Consider the following 18,882-nt stretch of genomic DNA (forward strand, 5'->3'; position numbering starts at 1 on the left):
CCTCCACCCAAATCGCTGCCTCCATTTCCATTTCTTTTTTTCTTTCTTTGGATTTACCACCATTTTCCTTGTTCTTCTTTTTTAATACCTCCATATTGTCCCTCCCCTAAATATTTTCTCTAAGTTTATCTTTTTGTTACAAATCAATTTTTCTCGTAGTTCTTTTCATTTTGTCATATTTATATTTCAAAATCTCAATTTTGTGTGTTTTGTGATTGTGTATATAAGGTTTTGAAATATGAAAAACTCCATTGGTAATTTGATGAAGCTTCAACAATAACAAATGGGTTTTGTGAATTTATGACTACATCGAGCCGTCATGGTGAAGATCAACAAAATCAAACCAACAAAGATACAATACAATCAACAACAAAAAAAGATGAATAAATTGAAGGATAAATAAAAGAGAAGAAATTTGAAGAAAAAAATTTAAAAAGATAAGAGAAAAACTCAAATTTGTCCAACAATGGTGTTGAGTGAAAATAAAGAAGAAAAGATGGTCTTTAAAGATAAAAATCTGACTTTTTAAGATGTTTCACGCTCTAGTTTTGTGTGTATCACACACTCCATGTGGAGTCTTTTCACATAGGATGTCATATCAAAAATTGTGTCTAAAATGATGTGTTTGGATTAGTTCAGGGGTCTAGATGACAAAAGGGTAAGTAGAAGGGGCCAAAATACAAATGGATACAAGTTTTAGGGTCCACCAGACCATTTCGTCTAATTATAATTGGCATAATACATATATTAGACCCTAAACTTGGCTTCAAATTTTAACTTTGACCTCCAATTTTCATAATGCACAAACAGACACTTTAACTATCCAACTTTTAAATAAATAAACACATGAGTCCTACATGACACAATACACGTAGGACACCACGTCGGACAAAAAATGACAAGTAGGATGACATGTAGGACATGTGTGTCTGTTTGTTCAATTTTATACAAGTTTAAGTGTCTACTTGTGCACATCCAAAGTTGAAGGGCATAAATGTAATTTGAAGCTAAGTTAAAGGGCATATTTATGTATTATGCCAATTATAATTTGATATAATTACCACTCGCGACTAACATTATACATTAATTAATTATGCGGGCTGACTTCGAGTTTGTATAATTTGTCACGTTTGTATATGTATAATTCATCAAAATATACAAATATATGTATAATATACAATTATCTAATCAATATATATACACAATTCACCTCTCTCCTACTGTATGCCCAATCTCGCTCGCCTCTCTCCCTCTCCCAATCTCGCTTTTTATATATACAAATGCATATGTATAATATACAATTATTTAACTAACATATCTATACAATTCACCTCTCTGCCACCACTCTCTGCCCTCTCTCACTCGCCTCTCTCCCAATCTCGCTCACCTCTCTCCTCCCTCTCCCAATCTTGCTCGCTTCTCTCCTCTCTCTCCCAATCTCACTCGCCTCTCTCCTCACTCTCCCATTCTCTCTTGCCATATATAGAAATACATATGTATAATATTCAATTATCTAATCGATATACATACATAATTCACCTCTCTCCAACTCTTTGCCCTCTCTCTCGCCTCTCTCGTCTCGCTCGTCTCTCTCCTCCCTATAACATGTAGCTACAAATTACAATTATCAAACTATAGTTTTAGAGAATAATTAGGCTATTTTTGAGTGACTACATGTGAAAGTCCCCTTCATTAAATATGTAAATTAATTTTTTAGGTCTGATCATACGATTCAAACATGATATTATAGTGGATGCATATGTAAAGGGGAGTGCTTAAGATAATGTTTTAACTGAAATGATCACACAATTCAATATAGATGAGCAACCTCTGGTGAATGCGCGGGGATGGAGGTGGGATTGGAGTGAGATTGGAACTCGGGTGCAGCAGTTAACATTTGGACAACTTGTCTGAAATTAACAACTTCGACTCTATAGATTTTAGGGGGAATTGGTGGCGATGGAGCGATGGGCTTCTTGTTGATTGATCTTGATGGAAAGCTGCGAACTCTATGGAGAGAAGAAAGATATGGCTTTTCTTTCGTTTCGTCGAGTTGATCATGACAAGCAAAAGAACTTGAAGAACTAGAGAAGGAAGAAGAAAATATTTTACTTGAATACGGTTCCATTTTTCAGTTTGATAAGTAGAATTTGTATTGTTTAATTTTGTGGCCTTGTATATATAGTGAAGGTGGCTAACATAGTTGGGGGATTTTGTGAGAACAAAATATTAATTATCGTAGTAATAGAAAGAAGGTTGTGAAGAAAGATATTAAATGAAATGGAGGGAGGATGTAATGTGAAGTTTGTCTTGAGGCGTCGGCTATATATATATATGGATAGATGAAGCTGATCAAAGTTAGCCGACACGTTTGGATTGATTTAGAAGTTGGTCAGATCTGTTTTTAAATTAGTGTTTGACTTTTGAAAGTGTTCGATAAATATAAAATATATAATTAAAAAAATTAAAAATAAATTATTAATAAGTTAGAAAACATTTTTCAAGATTAAAAATAACTTAAAATACGTTTAAAATGACTTAAAATAAGTCAAAAATAAAAAGTATATCTATCTTACTTTTTATTTTTTCATTTTAAAATAATTTTAATTTGACTTTTTATTTTTAACTTAAAAATTATATTTTTAAATCAATTCAAACGAGCTCTTAGTCTTTAAATTATAAATAAATCCAATATTAATAGATACTGCTCAATTTTGACCTAATTTTCAAATGGAAAAATTACATAAATTAGTACATTTTAATAAATAATTACTGATTTTAGCAATACTTTTTATTTATTACCATTTATAACAATACTATGTCAAATCTGCAATATGAATTAAAAGTGAATTATGTATGCAATATATATGAATTATAATTGTTTTTTGAAATATATTATGTTTGTTTGGTAAAAATTTGACACATTGTATTATAAGTGTATTAAAATTTGTGATAAATGTATTATCCATTATTAAAATTTGTATTATATATGAATAATAAATTCTTCTTTGTAATATGTATTAAACTTGTATTATAAATGAATTAAAAGTGATAAGTGAAAAAAAAGATATTATTGCTATAAATGGTAAATATTTTTTTATTTTTGTATATTTATGTAAGTTTCCCTTTAAAAATTGGTTTCTTTTTCCTTCTTTCTAGTTATTTTCTTTGTTTCAAATTATGTGATTGTTTTAATATTTTCACTTTGTTATAAGATAGTGTTGAGTATAGTAAGGAAAAATGAGAAATGAAGTGTTCCCCTATACTTTAGTAAAACATTTTTCTCCAAAAAAAAGTTTAATTTTTAAATAAGAAAATACTTCTACTTCTTATTAAAAATTTGAGAAAAGGAATTTCTCGCGCCATTGTTAATAGGCTACGATTATAATTATTTTCTTCTTTTTCGATATTATTTTTGACATGATACAAATTATATTTTCTTTACTAATTTTAACTTTTTAGTTTTGAAAATTTATATTTAAATTTTTGTTTCTTACGAAATTCTGTAAAGTTATTATTTCAAGTATCTTGATTATACAGACTAACATCAAATAGATGATGATATTTTAGAATTGTAAAAAGGAAGTGACTTTATTTTAAAAAGGTTTTCCATAATACAAAATGATTAATTAGTGTTTTTTTTTAATTATTATTATTATTATTATTATTATTATTAGGAGTAATAAAAATATTAAAATATTCCTTACTTTTATAAAAATAAATAGTTTTTTCACTCCATCTAACAACACCATTAATTTTGATACTAATAAAGTATCCCTTTTTAAATGCTTGATGACTATGTGAGGACTAAGCTCAGCTACACGTACAATTCAGTCTCATCTGCTGATGAAGAATTTTAGCTAGGGTGTATGAAGAAAATCAGTATTCCGACTTAATTGATAATTCGAGTTAAATTGAAAAAAATAAATCAAGAATTAGTAATTTCATCTAACTATTTCTTTAAGCTTAAGTTATAAGTAATAATTTTGACGTAATAAAATAATTCAACAATTTAACATCATCACTGCCATATGTAAATAGGACTACAAATGGACGGTCTGTTGAATTTGTTTATGATTCATTTTTACTTGTTTTATATTATAAAAATAGTTTTATTTTTATTTGTTATTTTAACGTATTAAGAAAAAGTAATTACTTTTTTCATCTTTCTACCTTTAGTATAGATATCTAATGCTAATCATTAATTGATATGAACATTATTATTAAATTATTACATCGATCATTATTTTTAAAAATATATAAAATTAAAAATAAACGAATAGAATATAACAAAATACAATACTGTGCAACTGTGCAAAAGAAGCGTCACACAGTCTATTCAAACATTCATTTATAGAACTCCATATTCAATCTTATTTAAAAATTCAACCAAACAGAGTCATAGTTCTTGAGAAAGACGGAATTCTTCTAGAACTTAATTAATATCCTGAATTATTTTTTTTTTATCATTTAGAATGACGTTTTTAATAGGATTTTCTCCATGTCCAAAGCTCGAACCTAAAATCTCTGATAAAGGGTGAATTACTTCCACCAATATACCACAATCCATGTTGATAATATCTTATTGTCTGACGCCAATTTAATTTGACGTCCATATTACATGTTCCTGTAAAGAGTTTATACATATATTTTACCTAAAGTAATTAATTTAATATGTTGCTAACTTATTTATTGATAATTACTAATTAAAACAGTAAGTGCAAATTGGAAGAAAAAAACAATTGTATCAAATAACCTTTTTTTTAAAAAAAAAAACGCAAAAGGGTATATATTGAAATAAATTAAATTGAATTGCAGATTATTACATAGTGAAGAATTAATTAAATGTACACAAAATACTCGATAAAGACTATAGTAAAAATTGTAGCAATCGCGAATTATATCCTTAATTCAAAAAATATTAAAGTTATCAAAACAATCTATATTTGAGTCAGGTAGTATCGTTCTTGGATTTACATAGTCGAGCTACATACCGTCAATACTTGCAATCACTTTTGATATTAATTATTCCATTTATCTTTATTTATTTGATATTATTTATTTTTCGAAATTAAAATTATGTAAATTTTGATTGACATTTTAAAGTAGCGCTATGATATTTTTTCATCCTATTGGATGACAATTTATATTATTTCCGTCCCCTTTTAATTATTATAGTTTATTTTTTAAAGTCAAACGATAATAGTTTCAATTAACATTTTACGATATGTTTTTCATTATATTGATATGTAAAATATTTGTATTTATAGTACTGTTTATATAATTTTTAAATATCTTGTTTTTTATTTAAAATATCAAACTATTATAATTAAATTTAATTTTAAAAATTAATCAAATTAACTTTTAAAAGCTTTAATGAATGATCAGTTAGATATCTTACGAGAGTAAAAATATAATGTAAATTGATAGGATTGAAATAAAAGCTTATACTATAATATGCCTTAAATATCGTGACATCTTGGGACGGATGGAGTGGTCATCTGCTTCTTGTTACGAATATTTAATTATCAAAATGTATTGACTGCCAAGAATTTGGAATTCAACATAGCAGTGCACTGAAGAACAAGAGTTTGGTCTTTGAATAACAAACTCACTTGTAATAATTCAAAACAAAGACCAACTAGTCCTGCCCAACTTGTTGCAAAGTCTTGAATCTTTCAAAGCTCATTATTGAAAGTCATACGTACTATTTCATTCGTTGAGAATTATTTCTCATGTTGTGCTTATTAAAAGTTAATTTGATTATTTTTTAAAGGTAAATTAGATTATATTAATTCGATATTTTTAAACAAAAAAAATTAAATATTCTAAAACTATAAAAAGTACTATAAATTACAATTTTTCGCATATTAATACGATGAAAAAATACATCTTAAAATGTTAGTCAACGTTTTTATAGTTTGACTCTAAAAATAGAAACCATGACAAACATTGCCGTAGTATATTATTTAGTTTTGACTAGGAAAGCATTGTATTAAAAATAATTTATTAATTTAATATATAAAATAAAGAAATCATTTATCACTTAATTTTTAATTACAATTTTCAAGACATTAAAGTTATTATATTCAAAGATTAGAGTGTTATAGAAAATTTATCATTTTATTTACTACTCTTTAAGAGATGTAACAAATTAATAGTGGACAAGTAAAAATAGATTAACATATATTTTTAAATTTTGTCTGCTTTAATTTTCTCGATTCTTTTTCGCTAATCCTATTTAGCTTTTCTTTTTAAAAAAATAAAATAAAATTGGAAAGACATATAAAAAGCTGAGGTAAAGTTTAATTTTTTTTACCTGTACTTTTTCCTTTTGAAAATATTGCTCATTTTTTTTAATCAAAGACATAATCACACTGTTGAGTGAAGTGAATTTGCTTAAATAAAACAACAAATTAATTAGATATTAATGCATCAAGGTGGAGGCATTAGTTGAGAAAATTATATGTGTTGGTGCCCATGGACAATCCATCAATATCTTGTTTCAGTAGAAAACAATACAGCATTTGAATTCTTCGTGAATTAATTATGAACAAATATAATTAAAATGTTAATGCTACTAATTACTATAGTTGATACACATTTTGAAGTCTTATGCAAATTGGTCCACAACAATTACCTCCTCTTTCTCTCTTTTTTTTTTTTACCATTATCCTTTTTTTCACTATTTTTGAACCTTCATAGAGGCTCCACCACCATAGATTTACGGATCCTATAACAAGTTACAAGCTTAAAATGAATTTCAAAATTTAACCCTAAAGTAATTTGAATTTGGATTAGATTTGAACTAAATTTCAGTTTTGGCTTTTAGAGTTTGTTAGTCATTTGTGTTGGTTCAATAGATTTTAAACATTAAGAGGAGTACAAAATTTAAATTTGCAATAGAATTGAGGTAAATTTTAAAAGAGGCGCAACAAAAAAAGATAGAAGTATTTTTGTATTATAATGTAGGAATTGACATGTATATATAATCCATAAATTAAATTCACATGTTTTAATCAAATAAATATTTAGCAAATAAAGGGAAATTTTTTATAGATAACAATTGACAAACATAACATACAACTATATTAGAACAGCACAAACAGCGGGATTCATGGTAGAGAAAATTTAGGCGAGAGAGAAAATCAAATATATATAAAAAAATATAGAGATAAAAAAGAAAAAAACTACACTTATGAAGAGACGGAAAAAATAAAGAAAATATTTCTCAATATGACAATGCAAAATAAATATAAAAAATTGTAAAAAAATTAAAGTGAACTATTTAATGTCAATTAATATTATAATTTGAATAATATCTATATAATAGTGTGTATTTATTCATTTGGTAGCGAATGCAATTATTTTTTTATCGACTGGCAAAAATGTTTAATTTGCCTTATTACTCAAATCAGGGGCGTATAAAATTAAACCAAAAACGAATCAAACTGCAAATTAAGTCAAATAGGAAAAAAAATCCGACTAGTGATTTGGTTTTGAAAAAAAACTGATTATTTTTGGGTTAGTTTGATTTTAACTAAAAAAAATTCCAACCCGAAATCAAACCAACCGACATTATATATATAATTGTAAAATTTTATTTTATACATAGAAATATTTTTAAAATTTACTTTGATATCATTTAAAAATATTTCTTATACTATTTCATAGTTTTTATCTTTTAATGTATTATTTCAAGTTGAAAACTTTGAATTCGGAATGGTTCAATAAAAATTATAGTTCATAAATGTTGATAATTATAATAAAACTTAAATCAAAATCAAATTAATACTAATGAAAAAAATCAATTCAACAATAAGAATGACAATAATATTAAATATTTATTCTTTAATTTTACATTGATATTAAAAAACATAATCTAATTTTAATTTTCCTTAAATATTTAGTAATGTAACTAATACTTATTAAACTTATTTTAACATGATTTAGTACTTTTAAATTATGATTTTTTTCATAATAACTTTACAATATTTATTTTATATGAGTATTTCATTATTATTTTTTATTGATTATCTTTGTGTCAGCAATACTCATCTCATATTTTTTTAAAGAAACACCTTCGAAAATTGTACTTTGGTTGGATTAAAAAAATATTTTGAAGCACAAGTTAATTATATGTTTGAATGAAAACTTTACCGAAAAACTTAAAAAATCTGAAAAAAATCCGAGGTTTATTAATTTGGTTTGATTTATAAATTTAAAAATTCAACACAATGGTTTGGTTTGTATTTGGAAAATCCGAACCAACCCGAGGTTGAAAAATCCAAAAAAATTAAAATTTTATTAGTTTGGTTTGATTAATAAGTTTAAAAATTTTACACAAATAATTTAATTTGATATTTGAAAAATTCGAACCAACCCGATCACATACACCCTAGCTCAAACTTTCTGTTTCTGCCGTTGATGGGCCTAAAGGATCCTTTTAAGTTGGGCTTGCTCTAAAATTTGCACGAGCCCAATCTTAAATTTCTTTACGTATAAACCAGAAAATAACGAAATGACCCCCAAAGGACTTGGTATTTTCAGTTTGCTCCTCGATAAAAACGCCTTCGTAGTTCCAAAGCTACTCGAATGGCAAAAACAATGGATGTAGCAATTCCTTCGCGTGGAGTATTTGCTCTTCTTCTATGGCTCCTCGTCGCATTAACCTCCATAGTCCGCGCTGATGAACTTTCTTTAGGTAACTTTCTTTTAAATTTTAGGGTTCTGAAATATTCTTTTATCTTATCTTTCACGACTTAAAGCAAAACTTTCAGGAGAAATTACTGAAGTATGTTAAGATTAGTGAGTGTTTTGACACTTTAAAGTCTTGCTTTAGGATTTTAGTCCGTGTAAATTACTATAATTACAGAAAACTATGCCTCAACCCTGCGTGCGGGGATTACAGTGGGTATCTTGTTGTTGTTGTTGTAATTCTAAGAAGGGCTTACTGGTTTTGAGTTTTTACGTTGAAGTTGCTATAATTTGATGGTGTAATTTGAAACTGTATTTAAGTTTTGATGGGTTAAAGTAGAAAAAGATAAATCTGTTTTTTACTTTGCTTGTTGTTTGTCAAAACTGCGATATTGAGAAGATACATTTTTAAAAAGAAGAATTAAGGCAATGTTTTAGGTATGAATAACCAGCAACAAGGATGTACTTGAGCAAGCATTGAGAAAATTATAAGCACATGTTGGTTAGAACAGAGTATGTTTGTTGGATATCAAGCATGCCTAACCCAGGATAACTTCGCATGTGTTTGGTAGGAAGGAAATTGTTTTCCAACAAAACATTTTCTAGGAAAATAAGTGGTTTCTTATTTATATTCTTGCATTCGTATGTAAGTAAAGAATATTATCCTAAAATTATTTCTATATGTCTAAGACAAGGGAAAGGAGGTAGGGGGGCCAGGGAGTGGGATGGGGCTGGGATGAGGGTAGGTGGTGGGGTTGTGAGGGCGGGGAGGAGACAATGTGTCTTGCTTTCCCTACTTCCATTATGAAAGTCATTTTCCTTATTTTAAAGGAGCTGCTTTTTATAAAGAAAATATTTTCTAATTTTTTAGACCAACCAAACACTGGAAAATGTTTTCCTCCATACTGAATACATCCTTTAATCATAATATCTTTTCCCTTCACTTAGTCAACAGATTCTACATGTGCAAGCAGAATGCAGAAACTACTCGACATCTTCAACTACACTGCCCAGTAACAGGAGATTAGTGGAACATGTTTTTGTCTCTTTTTGGACTGAACTGGGTAACATCTGGTAGTATAAAGGAGGAAGCCTGTGTGAGCTAGAATAACTGGATAGTTGGTATGTCCATCAGAAGAATCTGGAACTAATCCCTTTTTGTATCCTTTGGTGTGCTTGGAATGAACGAAACAGTAGATATTTTGACGGAATAGTAATTCCAATACACTCCCTTAAAGCTAGATGTATTTTATTTTTATACAGTTGGATTTTCCCTAACACATGTGAGTCCCCTGACAAATTTTTGGACTTCGTTATTTCCTTAACCTAGCATATGATGTACTATATTGGAGCTGTGTTTTCTTCCTATTTTATTTTTGCATCTTCATGATGGCATCAATGATATCACTTCATAAAAAAGGAGTTTAAAAAGTCAAACATGGACTCAACATCTTGAGAAACATTTGCATTTGCAATGTTGTCACGAAAAGATAGAAACAATACAGGCATTTTGTTGCTTATCAGAATTGCAACATTGAATATGGTATAAAAAAGGGGTTCCTGTGCTCCACAACTAGATGGCCTGGATATGTTTTCTATTTTTTCACTAACTGTAGTTTCCTTGTGGTTTTCACTTCTCAACTATCTGTAAGACTGATTTCGATTCACTATAACCTCATGAATTGGTACTAGCATGTTCTTTGTTTGTTTGTTTTATTTTTATATTTCATATTCAAGTACTTGAACATATTGTGCTTTCTCCTTTTTTGAGTTCGCTTTGATGTTTTAAATCCGTATTTTGTGTCCATACATTGAGAGTGAGAGAGCTTAGTCAGCAAGTATTGGAAGTTTTTCTTGATAGCTCCTTCTTTAGTGTGGTTGGTGGCGCACTGTCCTTGCCTAAAATCGAACAGTTAGGATTGGGCTTGCTGGTAAGAGGGTGAAAAAGAGTTGTATAGAGTTCTTAGTTTTCCTTTTTGGCTAGCTGTTAGCCAAGCATGAGCTCCAACAGAACATCAGTGGCGGACCCAGTATTTTCGTTTAGGGGGTTTGATAAATAAAAGTATAAACGTGTAAGCCTTTAAAATGGGAACCTTGATTTTTTTGGTGTTTAAAACCACACTTTTAACACATTTTTTAAAGTAAAAAAAAAAACACTAAAAAAAAGAGAAACAGTACACAAAATTTAAAAGAACTGAAAAAGAAAAATAGAACGCTCACTGGGATTCAAGCCAGTGACACAACTTAATTTCAAGGGGACTTGCCACTGCGCCATCAACTTTTCTTTGTTATTGAGGGGGTTCAAAATATATATATCTACTGAAATACAGGAAATTTACTTTATATATACGGTGTAATTTTTTGCCGAACCCCCTGGAGACCACATGGGTCCGCCCCTGCAGAACATTATATCATGTTTATACCTTGAAATGGTATATTTTTTTTGAACAATTAGTAGCTGGTTATACTCATTATAGTTTCTTTTTCTCTTTGTGTTGGACAGTTGTATCTCAATCTACCACGCTGCAGATATCTCCAGGAATAGTAGTGGAAAATTCTCCTGGCTCTAAGCCAGGAACGAAAGTCATTTGTGAGAGAGTTCAGATCCATGGATTGTCAAGGCTAAAAAGTCTAAGAAAGTATGCCCATTCAGTAAAGGTGAATGTGTCATATCTGAATCCAAGTGGGCGTCCACCTAATGCTGAGGTCTGTTTCCATAGGTGAGCCACTAACCCTTTGTTCCTTTGCTTATTAAACTAAGAACTAATGGAACTCCAAGTCTCCAATGATGCTTCTTATAGCACATTTTATTTCTTCTGTTGATCAGTAGTAATAGCATAATGGCTTTTATGATTGTGAAAAATCACATAGATGATTTTCTCAAAAAGAAAAATCATAATAGATGAGTTGCTGACAACTTGATATTTATAATATCGATGTATGGTCTATCATCCTTCTTTTTATTAATATTACCTAGCTCTCTGCATAACAATGAAGAAATTGTTCTGAATCAGATGGTATGTTAATTAATCTCCAACCTTAAGTATTTGTTGCTACTCGTTAAAGTTGTGTCAGGTTGTCTCATCATTTTTTTATGGCAAAAATATTCATTACCCCCCTGAACTTGAAGCTTTTTATTCAATGTACACCTAAACTTTATTTTGTTTCAATTACCCCCTGAACTTGCTTATTCATCCTACACGTACACCTTTTCCGTCCACTCAATATGATCGTGTCTACACGCGCAAGACACGTAGATAAATATTTTACCACCTAGATAAATAATTTACCACCTAGATAAATAATTTGCCACCTAGATTATCATGAGCCAACTCCCACTTGTTGGTCTTTGCTGTCTTTTGGCCTCTCTCTTTTCCCAAACTCACCACTTATCCAGTAAAAAGCTTCAATCTTTCTCTCTCTTCACGCAATCCTACATCTTTTCTTGCATTCTTGTACCCCTTTTCTTGATTTAGTCTTGTTCTTATTTGCTAAGTTTAGAACAGAACAACTTTTTGCAGATTCTTCACTGTTTCTTTTTTTTTTTTGTGTGTAGACAGAATTTTTGTCTTACTGACATAGTACATGTGTGTGTATGAGTACTTGAATTTTTTTTGTTGTGTTTCAAGATTTGAATTTGCTGACTGGGTTCTTGTTACTATAAAGCAAACTTTAATGGGTGACGACTAATTTGAGTGATGGATTTGATTTGACAAGTTCTTGGATGTTGACTTGAAACCCCTTATCAAAGGAAACTTATATTTTGCCCATTCTTGTTGTTATTGTGTATCAAGATTCATGCTTGGAGTGCGACAATGGAGAGGTTTATGGCCTGCTTTTCATTTCTTTTAACACTTTGTTCATAGGTTTAGTTTAAAGAAAGATGAAAAATTTTCTGAAGAAGGAGTAACAATACATCCCCCATAGTGTCAAATAAAAAGCAAAAAAAGAGTAACAATACATACCCCATAGTGTCTACAACCGAAAAATCTACGTCCGGGATTGTCATTTGTCCATGAAATTTTCAGAATTGGAGGAGCCCCACATAAACAAACAAGTCTCCTGTTATTGTTCATGAATTTAGCAATAACAATTAAAACAAAAAAAGTGAGAAAAATCTGAAATTTGAAAAGGGAGAAAAGAAGAATAAATAGGTAGAGAATAGAGAGAGAAAAAATCTTAAAATAACCCAAATATTAAAGAAAAAATAGATTTTTACTTATATTACTGTTGTAACTTTATGATGTGGCAAAAAATTGCTGTCTCACGCGCCGTCTAGAGTTTGATTTCAGTTTCTATGCCAGGTGGATGGAAAAGGTGTACGTGTAGGATGAATAAGCAAGTTCAGGGGGGTAATTGAAACAAAATAAAGTTTAGGTGTACATTGAATAAAAAGCTTCAAGTTCAGGGGGATAATGAATACTTTTGCCTTTTTTTATTGGTCTGATAGATACCTAGGAATTCAGGTGTTAAATCTGTATCTTTGAGGGACATCATTTCAAGAGGTAAAATCGACACCCTTCCTCTTGTGTAGTATAATGGCTAAACAAAACGTATGACCCGTTTATAAGAAAAAAGTAACAGAAATTTCTAGTATGACTTGTCTAATGGTAGTTGCTTTTGCTCCCAAGTTTATACCTTTGAGCTCTTTTCTTTGAGAATGGTAAACTCTACTTCTATATATCTATACTACAACAAAATGTAGTCCCCCATCACAAAAAGTTGTCTCTTTCCAAAATCCTAATAATATAATTAATTAGAGCCAATCAATTACATTAAAAACATCTTTTGTGGCTCTGTGCAATGTGCCGTCTATAACTACTTGTTAACACCAAAAATAGTAAAACCCTAAGCAGTCTGTCTTGATCTTTTGTATGTTGCTCTTTTGCCTTCAAAACATCTCTGATTCCTCTCTTTCCATATGGTCCGCCTAATACATGAGGAACCTGGAACAATCTTCCAGCTCTCCTCCTCCTTCACTGCTTTCTCTGTTCCAGCTTTTTAGCACTTATTTGATTCTCCCAGGTTTCACCTACCTGATCTTCCTATTATGGATGAATATTTGCCGCAACTGGTCTGTCCATTTGTTGTGCAAAAAGAGATGGTTGACTGGCTCTATCTGTTCTTCACATAGATAGCATCTAGACCATAGGTTGACTTTCCTCTTGTTAAGGTTTTCGTGTGTGAGGACTGCTTCCTTTGCTAATAACCATGTAAAGTAGTTTACCGTATAAGGCACTTTGGTCTTCCAGATCACTCTCCATGTCCATCCTATCTCCTGAGTATTTGTTGTAAGCTGACCTGACAGTTAAAATACCTCTGCTATCCACCTTCCACTCCAAGCTGTCCTTTTCTTCTGTAAAAATGGAGCTTTGAGGGACTGTATTATGAAAAGCTGCTATAAAGGTCATTTCCCAGTCATTTAGGTTCTATCCTTTTGAGCTCATAATATGTAACTTCTCCAACTGAAATGTCATCTGATATAAAAGGAAGATCAAGAGTCAGAGTTAGAACCTTTCGAAAGTTAGACAGGTATAGGTGATCCTCTTCATCTTTACTGTATTAAATTTTTATAAATTGTTAAGGGTCATTATCATCTTTGCAGGAATCAATCCGTTGCAATTGGGATGTGTCCGCCAGGCCAATGGATGAAAATAACCAAGGGTTCATGGGTGCGATCAATGTCACCTTTCGAGCAGAGGTTCTTGGATATTAGGATGACAGGCTCATCTAAGGACACTTTTCAGGTCTCGCTGCATGAAGGTTTGTTCTCCTGGGCCAATCTGAAATCAACTTCTTTTTGTTGTTTTGTTGCTTTTGGAATTTTAATTCAATTTACCAACCTTAATATCCTTCATCCTTTTATGCAGATTTTTATTTGTATCGTGTTGTGTTTCTGGTATTGGGTATATTGCTACTTGCTCTGGCATCCTTCCTTAGCAAGTCTCTAGTATTTTTCTATGGTGGTGCGATGGCAGTAGGGGTTATTCTTGTGATACTGATGGTCCTTTTCCAGGTAACTTTGTACCCTTCATTCTCAAAGAAGTATGCATACTTCCGTAAACTTGTCCGTTTTCTGAGTGCAATGAAGAGCCTCTGCTAGGATTTCTAGATTCCCCTTTTTTAATATTGAAGAAGCATGCGCGCTCTTGTTGGGATTGTCTTTTCAGTTTCAAATCTTGATATTTTAGTTCAAATTTACATAGCAGACTGTTTTAGTTGATTTCAGTAGCTAAAATAATTTTTCAATCGTATTGTGCGAGATAATATTCTTCTTGAAATGCGAATTGCTTTGCAAATGTAAACTGCAGAGTAGCACCATAATAACTCCACGTTAGTATTTTTACAAAAATCTTGTGCTGCTGAAGATGTATCTTTAACTTAGAAAAATCACCCCTATGTTGGCGGGAAAAAGAGGGAGAATAAAGCTAACTGTAAATTTTTGAATTTTTTTGGATTTGAGAATGATGACACCCCCTGGGGGTTTGTAAATCCCTCCTCATCAATTCCTTGATGAGCTCTTTTGTGTGAATACAAAGTTACCTATTTCAAAAAAAAAAAAAAAAGCTAACAAGCTCGCTAAAATTGTTGACTAATCACATCACAAAGTAGATAAAGATAAGATATTGAAGAAGTTTAAAGTATCTTTGTTACCTGAGATTTGGACTTGGAAAGTATTTTTGACTAATTTTTTTTCTTTTGCAGTGATATTTTTTCCGAATATAATGAATCTTTAACTTCTAAAGTGTATAATTCATATTTAATAGTTTAGGTTTCTTCCCCTAAATGGCACATGTGAATTAAATCGCAGATATGCTTAAAAAGAGGGAGGAAATGAGAACAATACAAATATAAGAATATCATAAATGTACTTATTTTATTGCAAGGCATTTTCTGGATGTCCCAGGTTTCTGTGAAAAAATGTTGTAAAAGGTCTTGCATAACTTTTATAATATAAGATTGGCTATTATGCCCACTTTGGAGAAATGACATTTTTTGGGCCATTAGAAGGATTTGTAGGCAAATCAATCCCAACAAAGAAAAGGATAAGTAGGCAACTAAATTGAACAAAGGGAGTACAAGTACAACTTATAAACAATTTTTTTTTGAGTTGTTAGTTCAAATTCTCATTTTATTCTTACCTCACGACAATATAATAATTATGAAATGTTGGAAATTTGGAAAATAATAATTTCTGCTGTTCAGAACTACAACAAAATAGAGCATGTGAACTGAAAAGCATACGGACAGATATGAAATAATTCCTAATTACTAATCATTAAATAGATGTTTCTCTAAAGAAAGCTAAATGGCTTTTAGGTGATACTATTCCATTGCAAAATTGGCAGGTGGTGTCCTGACTCACGATGGATGAGAGATCTGATCTCCGTGTATATAGAAACAAAAGAAACAATTTTATGTCCACTTTACATATCAATAATTTTTTATAGCTGTTAATCTTATAATTATCATGTTAAAGAAGGCAACTCTTTTTAAACTATAAAGAAGGCAAATTACTTTAAAACTATAAATAAAAATTTTACACTGTTGTAGACGTGATTTCCTGTTTCAGATGAATTAATTCAACTTGAAGTGGACAGTTGATATCTGTGGTGAATTAGTCCTAATTTTGATTTCATGATGTAGGCAAAGATCGTGGTATTTTAGAGATGTACAGGAGATTTTTTTAAGTGTACTTGAAGTCTTAGAGTTATGTGGTAAATTAGTTTTAGCTTAATAAAAAGCTAATTTTCCAATCTGGGAGCCAATCAAGAAATTTATAAATTTGCAACTTTGAATGCTACATTAGAAACATCATCATTCCAACTAACAATCCAATCATGTGACTTTGAGTATGTCATAGTCAACAATGTTAATCAATCAGAAAATATTCAATATTTTATTTTATCTTGAGCTATGTGCATAACAGCTGTATCATGTACGAATGTGTGTAGATGTATAATTGTAGGTATAATATCATCCTTATCAAGAAAACTAAACATGTAGGTGTATATCATGCTTCTATGTTGAAATTTTCTGATTGGCAGTTGTATTCTAATGACAGGGAATGAAGCTTCTTCCGACTGGTAGGAAGAGTTCACTAGCAATATTCTTGTATTCATCCATTGTGAGTATCTTTGCTAGTATGAGTATACTATTTAACAGTTATTCTTTGAGTCATTCTTTTGAAATTTTGTTACTAAGAGTTGCCGTCGTTTTGCATTCAGGTTGGTGTAGGATCTTTCATTCTAAGCTATGTGCCCCAATTGTTGCGTTCAATACTGCGCGAGATTGGTGTTGGTGAAGACATGTACAACCCTGTATGTAAGTTCTTATTGGTTTTATTAGTTGCCTTATTGTTTGAACTTAGGGTTCATCTATTCATTTCGTTTAATATTGGGTTCCTGTTAGGAAAAACCTTTTGCTGAGGGTTTTCATGCCAGTAAAATCTACCTCATATAACTTGATTTTGAGTGCCTTTATATGTTAAATGTCAAAATTTAATGGCTGAAAAGCATATGCTGCTAACTCCTGCTGTTATTTCACGATAAGATGACTGAATTTTCTTAAGTTCATTCTGATTGGTTTCTGCACTGAGCATTCCACTTACCATGGAATTTAGGATGACATGGACCGTCTTTTGTTGCAGCTGGCAATATTTCTGCTGCTTTTCCTTGTGATTGCTGGAGCTTGGTTGGGGTTTTGGGTTGTTCACAAACTCGTACTTGAAGAAGATGGATCAATTGACACCGGAGTATCTCAATTTGTTGCTTGGTCCATTCGATTTCTCGCTTCTGCGTTGATTCTTCAGGTTTCCATTTATATGATAATACTACGAATCAATTTAATCCTCCAAAGTTCTCTCACTTTTTGTTAGTCTATATCCCTTAATAGAGTTAATTGGGCACTGACATAACTTCATTTGTTTGTCAGAGTTCTGTGGATCCTTTATTGTGTGCCGAGGCATGGATATGTGGAGTTCTGATCTCATCAATCTTGAGGAGACTATGCCGTCCCAAATATGTTCTGCGCTTTTTCAAGTGAGTGCCTTTTTTTAAAAAAAATTAAATAAAATCTTTTACCATCCTTCCTCTCCATTTTCTGAGTGATGCTTATGTATTATAGTTACTTTATTCTATTGTTATGTATATGGACGGATGACTTTGTATTTTCACACTCCGGTTTTCATGCAAAGCAGGAGTTTATCACGAATAGACACGAGTTATCTCTGGGAATCTCAGGAATTGTACGCGTCACCGATAAAAGGGTCATATGATTCCAGGACGTTCAAGACAAATCTAAATGACACAATCCGCCCAGGTTTGCCTACACTAATTATTAGTAGAAATGAAGAAGTATGAGGTGGAGTTTCTCTGAAGTGTATTTTTCCTGCAGGTTTTCCTCTCAAGCCACGAAGTTTGTTGTCAGAAAAAGATACTTACTATTCTACTTTCCATAAAACTCCTGAACAGAAGAAGCTTTCAAAGGATGAGTATGACAAGATAACTAAAGACACCACAAAGAAGGCTATGGAAGAGCTTGTTTCTTCCCCGGATTTTAGCAAATGGGCTGTTGCTCACGCAGATAGGATTACTCTTGCTCCAAAGAAAGAGACAACTGCTAGGCAGAGAAGGTGGTACCAATGGCTATGACTTAAAAATGTCATTATAGTGGGCGGAGAACTTAGGTGTCCGGACTTGTTGTAATGTGTTCCGTGTTTTTCACGTAGGTAGTAATCTTTTTTTTTTTTTAAGTATGTCTTATGCTGTAGTTCTCAACATAAAAAAAGGTTTGTATTATGGTGTGATTACATTCTTATTACTCTGAGCTAGTGTAACATTATTGACTTTTACAAGGCACTGAAACTGACTGCTTCAAGGACTGTGCATTAATGTTTAATGAATGTAACAACTGGATAATGGAGATGACATTTTGCCACTGTAAATGTCTTGATGCTTTGATGTTACTGCTTGACCTTGGTGCAAGATTTCGATGTAGAGCTTAAATGAGCATCATCACAGAGTAACTATTATTTTATAAGACATGGTATCCTTGGAATCATCATTGACAAATAAGAAAATGGGTTTGAGTTTTAATTTGGTAATGATTCATTTGGTTTATTGGGTCGGGTTTGGATTAAAAAGAGAAAATCGAATATTTTCAATTAAAATCGGATTAATTTAA

General features: G+C 30.9%; 2 protein-coding genes across 3 annotated transcripts in view; one reads left to right on the forward strand and one right to left on the reverse strand.

Moving 5' to 3' along the window:
- Positions 1 to 2,201, reverse strand: part of LOC114076158 — a 3,309-nt gene extending 1,108 nt beyond the window's left edge. The window contains exon 1 of the mRNA XM_027915038.1: positions 1,829 to 2,201. Within this exon, the coding sequence (XP_027770839.1) occupies positions 1,829 to 2,128 (300 nt within the window). The 5' untranslated portion in view covers positions 2,129 to 2,201. The remainder of the gene's footprint in view (positions 1 to 1,828) is intronic.
- Positions 2,202 to 8,539: 6,338 nt separating this feature from the next.
- On the forward strand, positions 8,540 to 18,643 carry LOC107008751. 2 transcript variants are annotated; one of them, XM_015207900.2, is made up of 10 exons: positions 8,540 to 8,704; positions 11,201 to 11,417; positions 14,303 to 14,460; positions 14,568 to 14,713; positions 16,763 to 16,825; positions 16,926 to 17,018; positions 17,348 to 17,509; positions 17,632 to 17,738; positions 17,897 to 18,018; positions 18,094 to 18,643. In XM_015207900.2, the coding sequence occupies exons 1-10, from the start codon at positions 8,596 to 8,598 to the stop codon at positions 18,348 to 18,350; spliced, it is 1,434 nt and encodes a 477-aa protein (XP_015063386.1). In that variant the 5' UTR covers positions 8,540 to 8,595; the 3' UTR covers positions 18,351 to 18,643. The 2 variants fall into 2 exon arrangements, with proteins under 2 accessions (XP_015063386.1, XP_015063387.1); XM_015207901.2 differs by lacking the exons at positions 8,540 to 8,704; positions 11,201 to 11,417 and adding an exon at positions 12,894 to 14,229.
- Positions 18,644 to 18,882: the final 239 nt, after the last annotated feature.

Source organism: Solanum pennellii, chromosome 2 (assembly GCF_001406875.1).
Source record: "Solanum pennellii chromosome 2, SPENNV200".
In the NCBI taxonomy this organism is placed as follows: Eukaryota; Viridiplantae; Streptophyta; class Magnoliopsida; order Solanales; family Solanaceae; genus Solanum; species Solanum pennellii.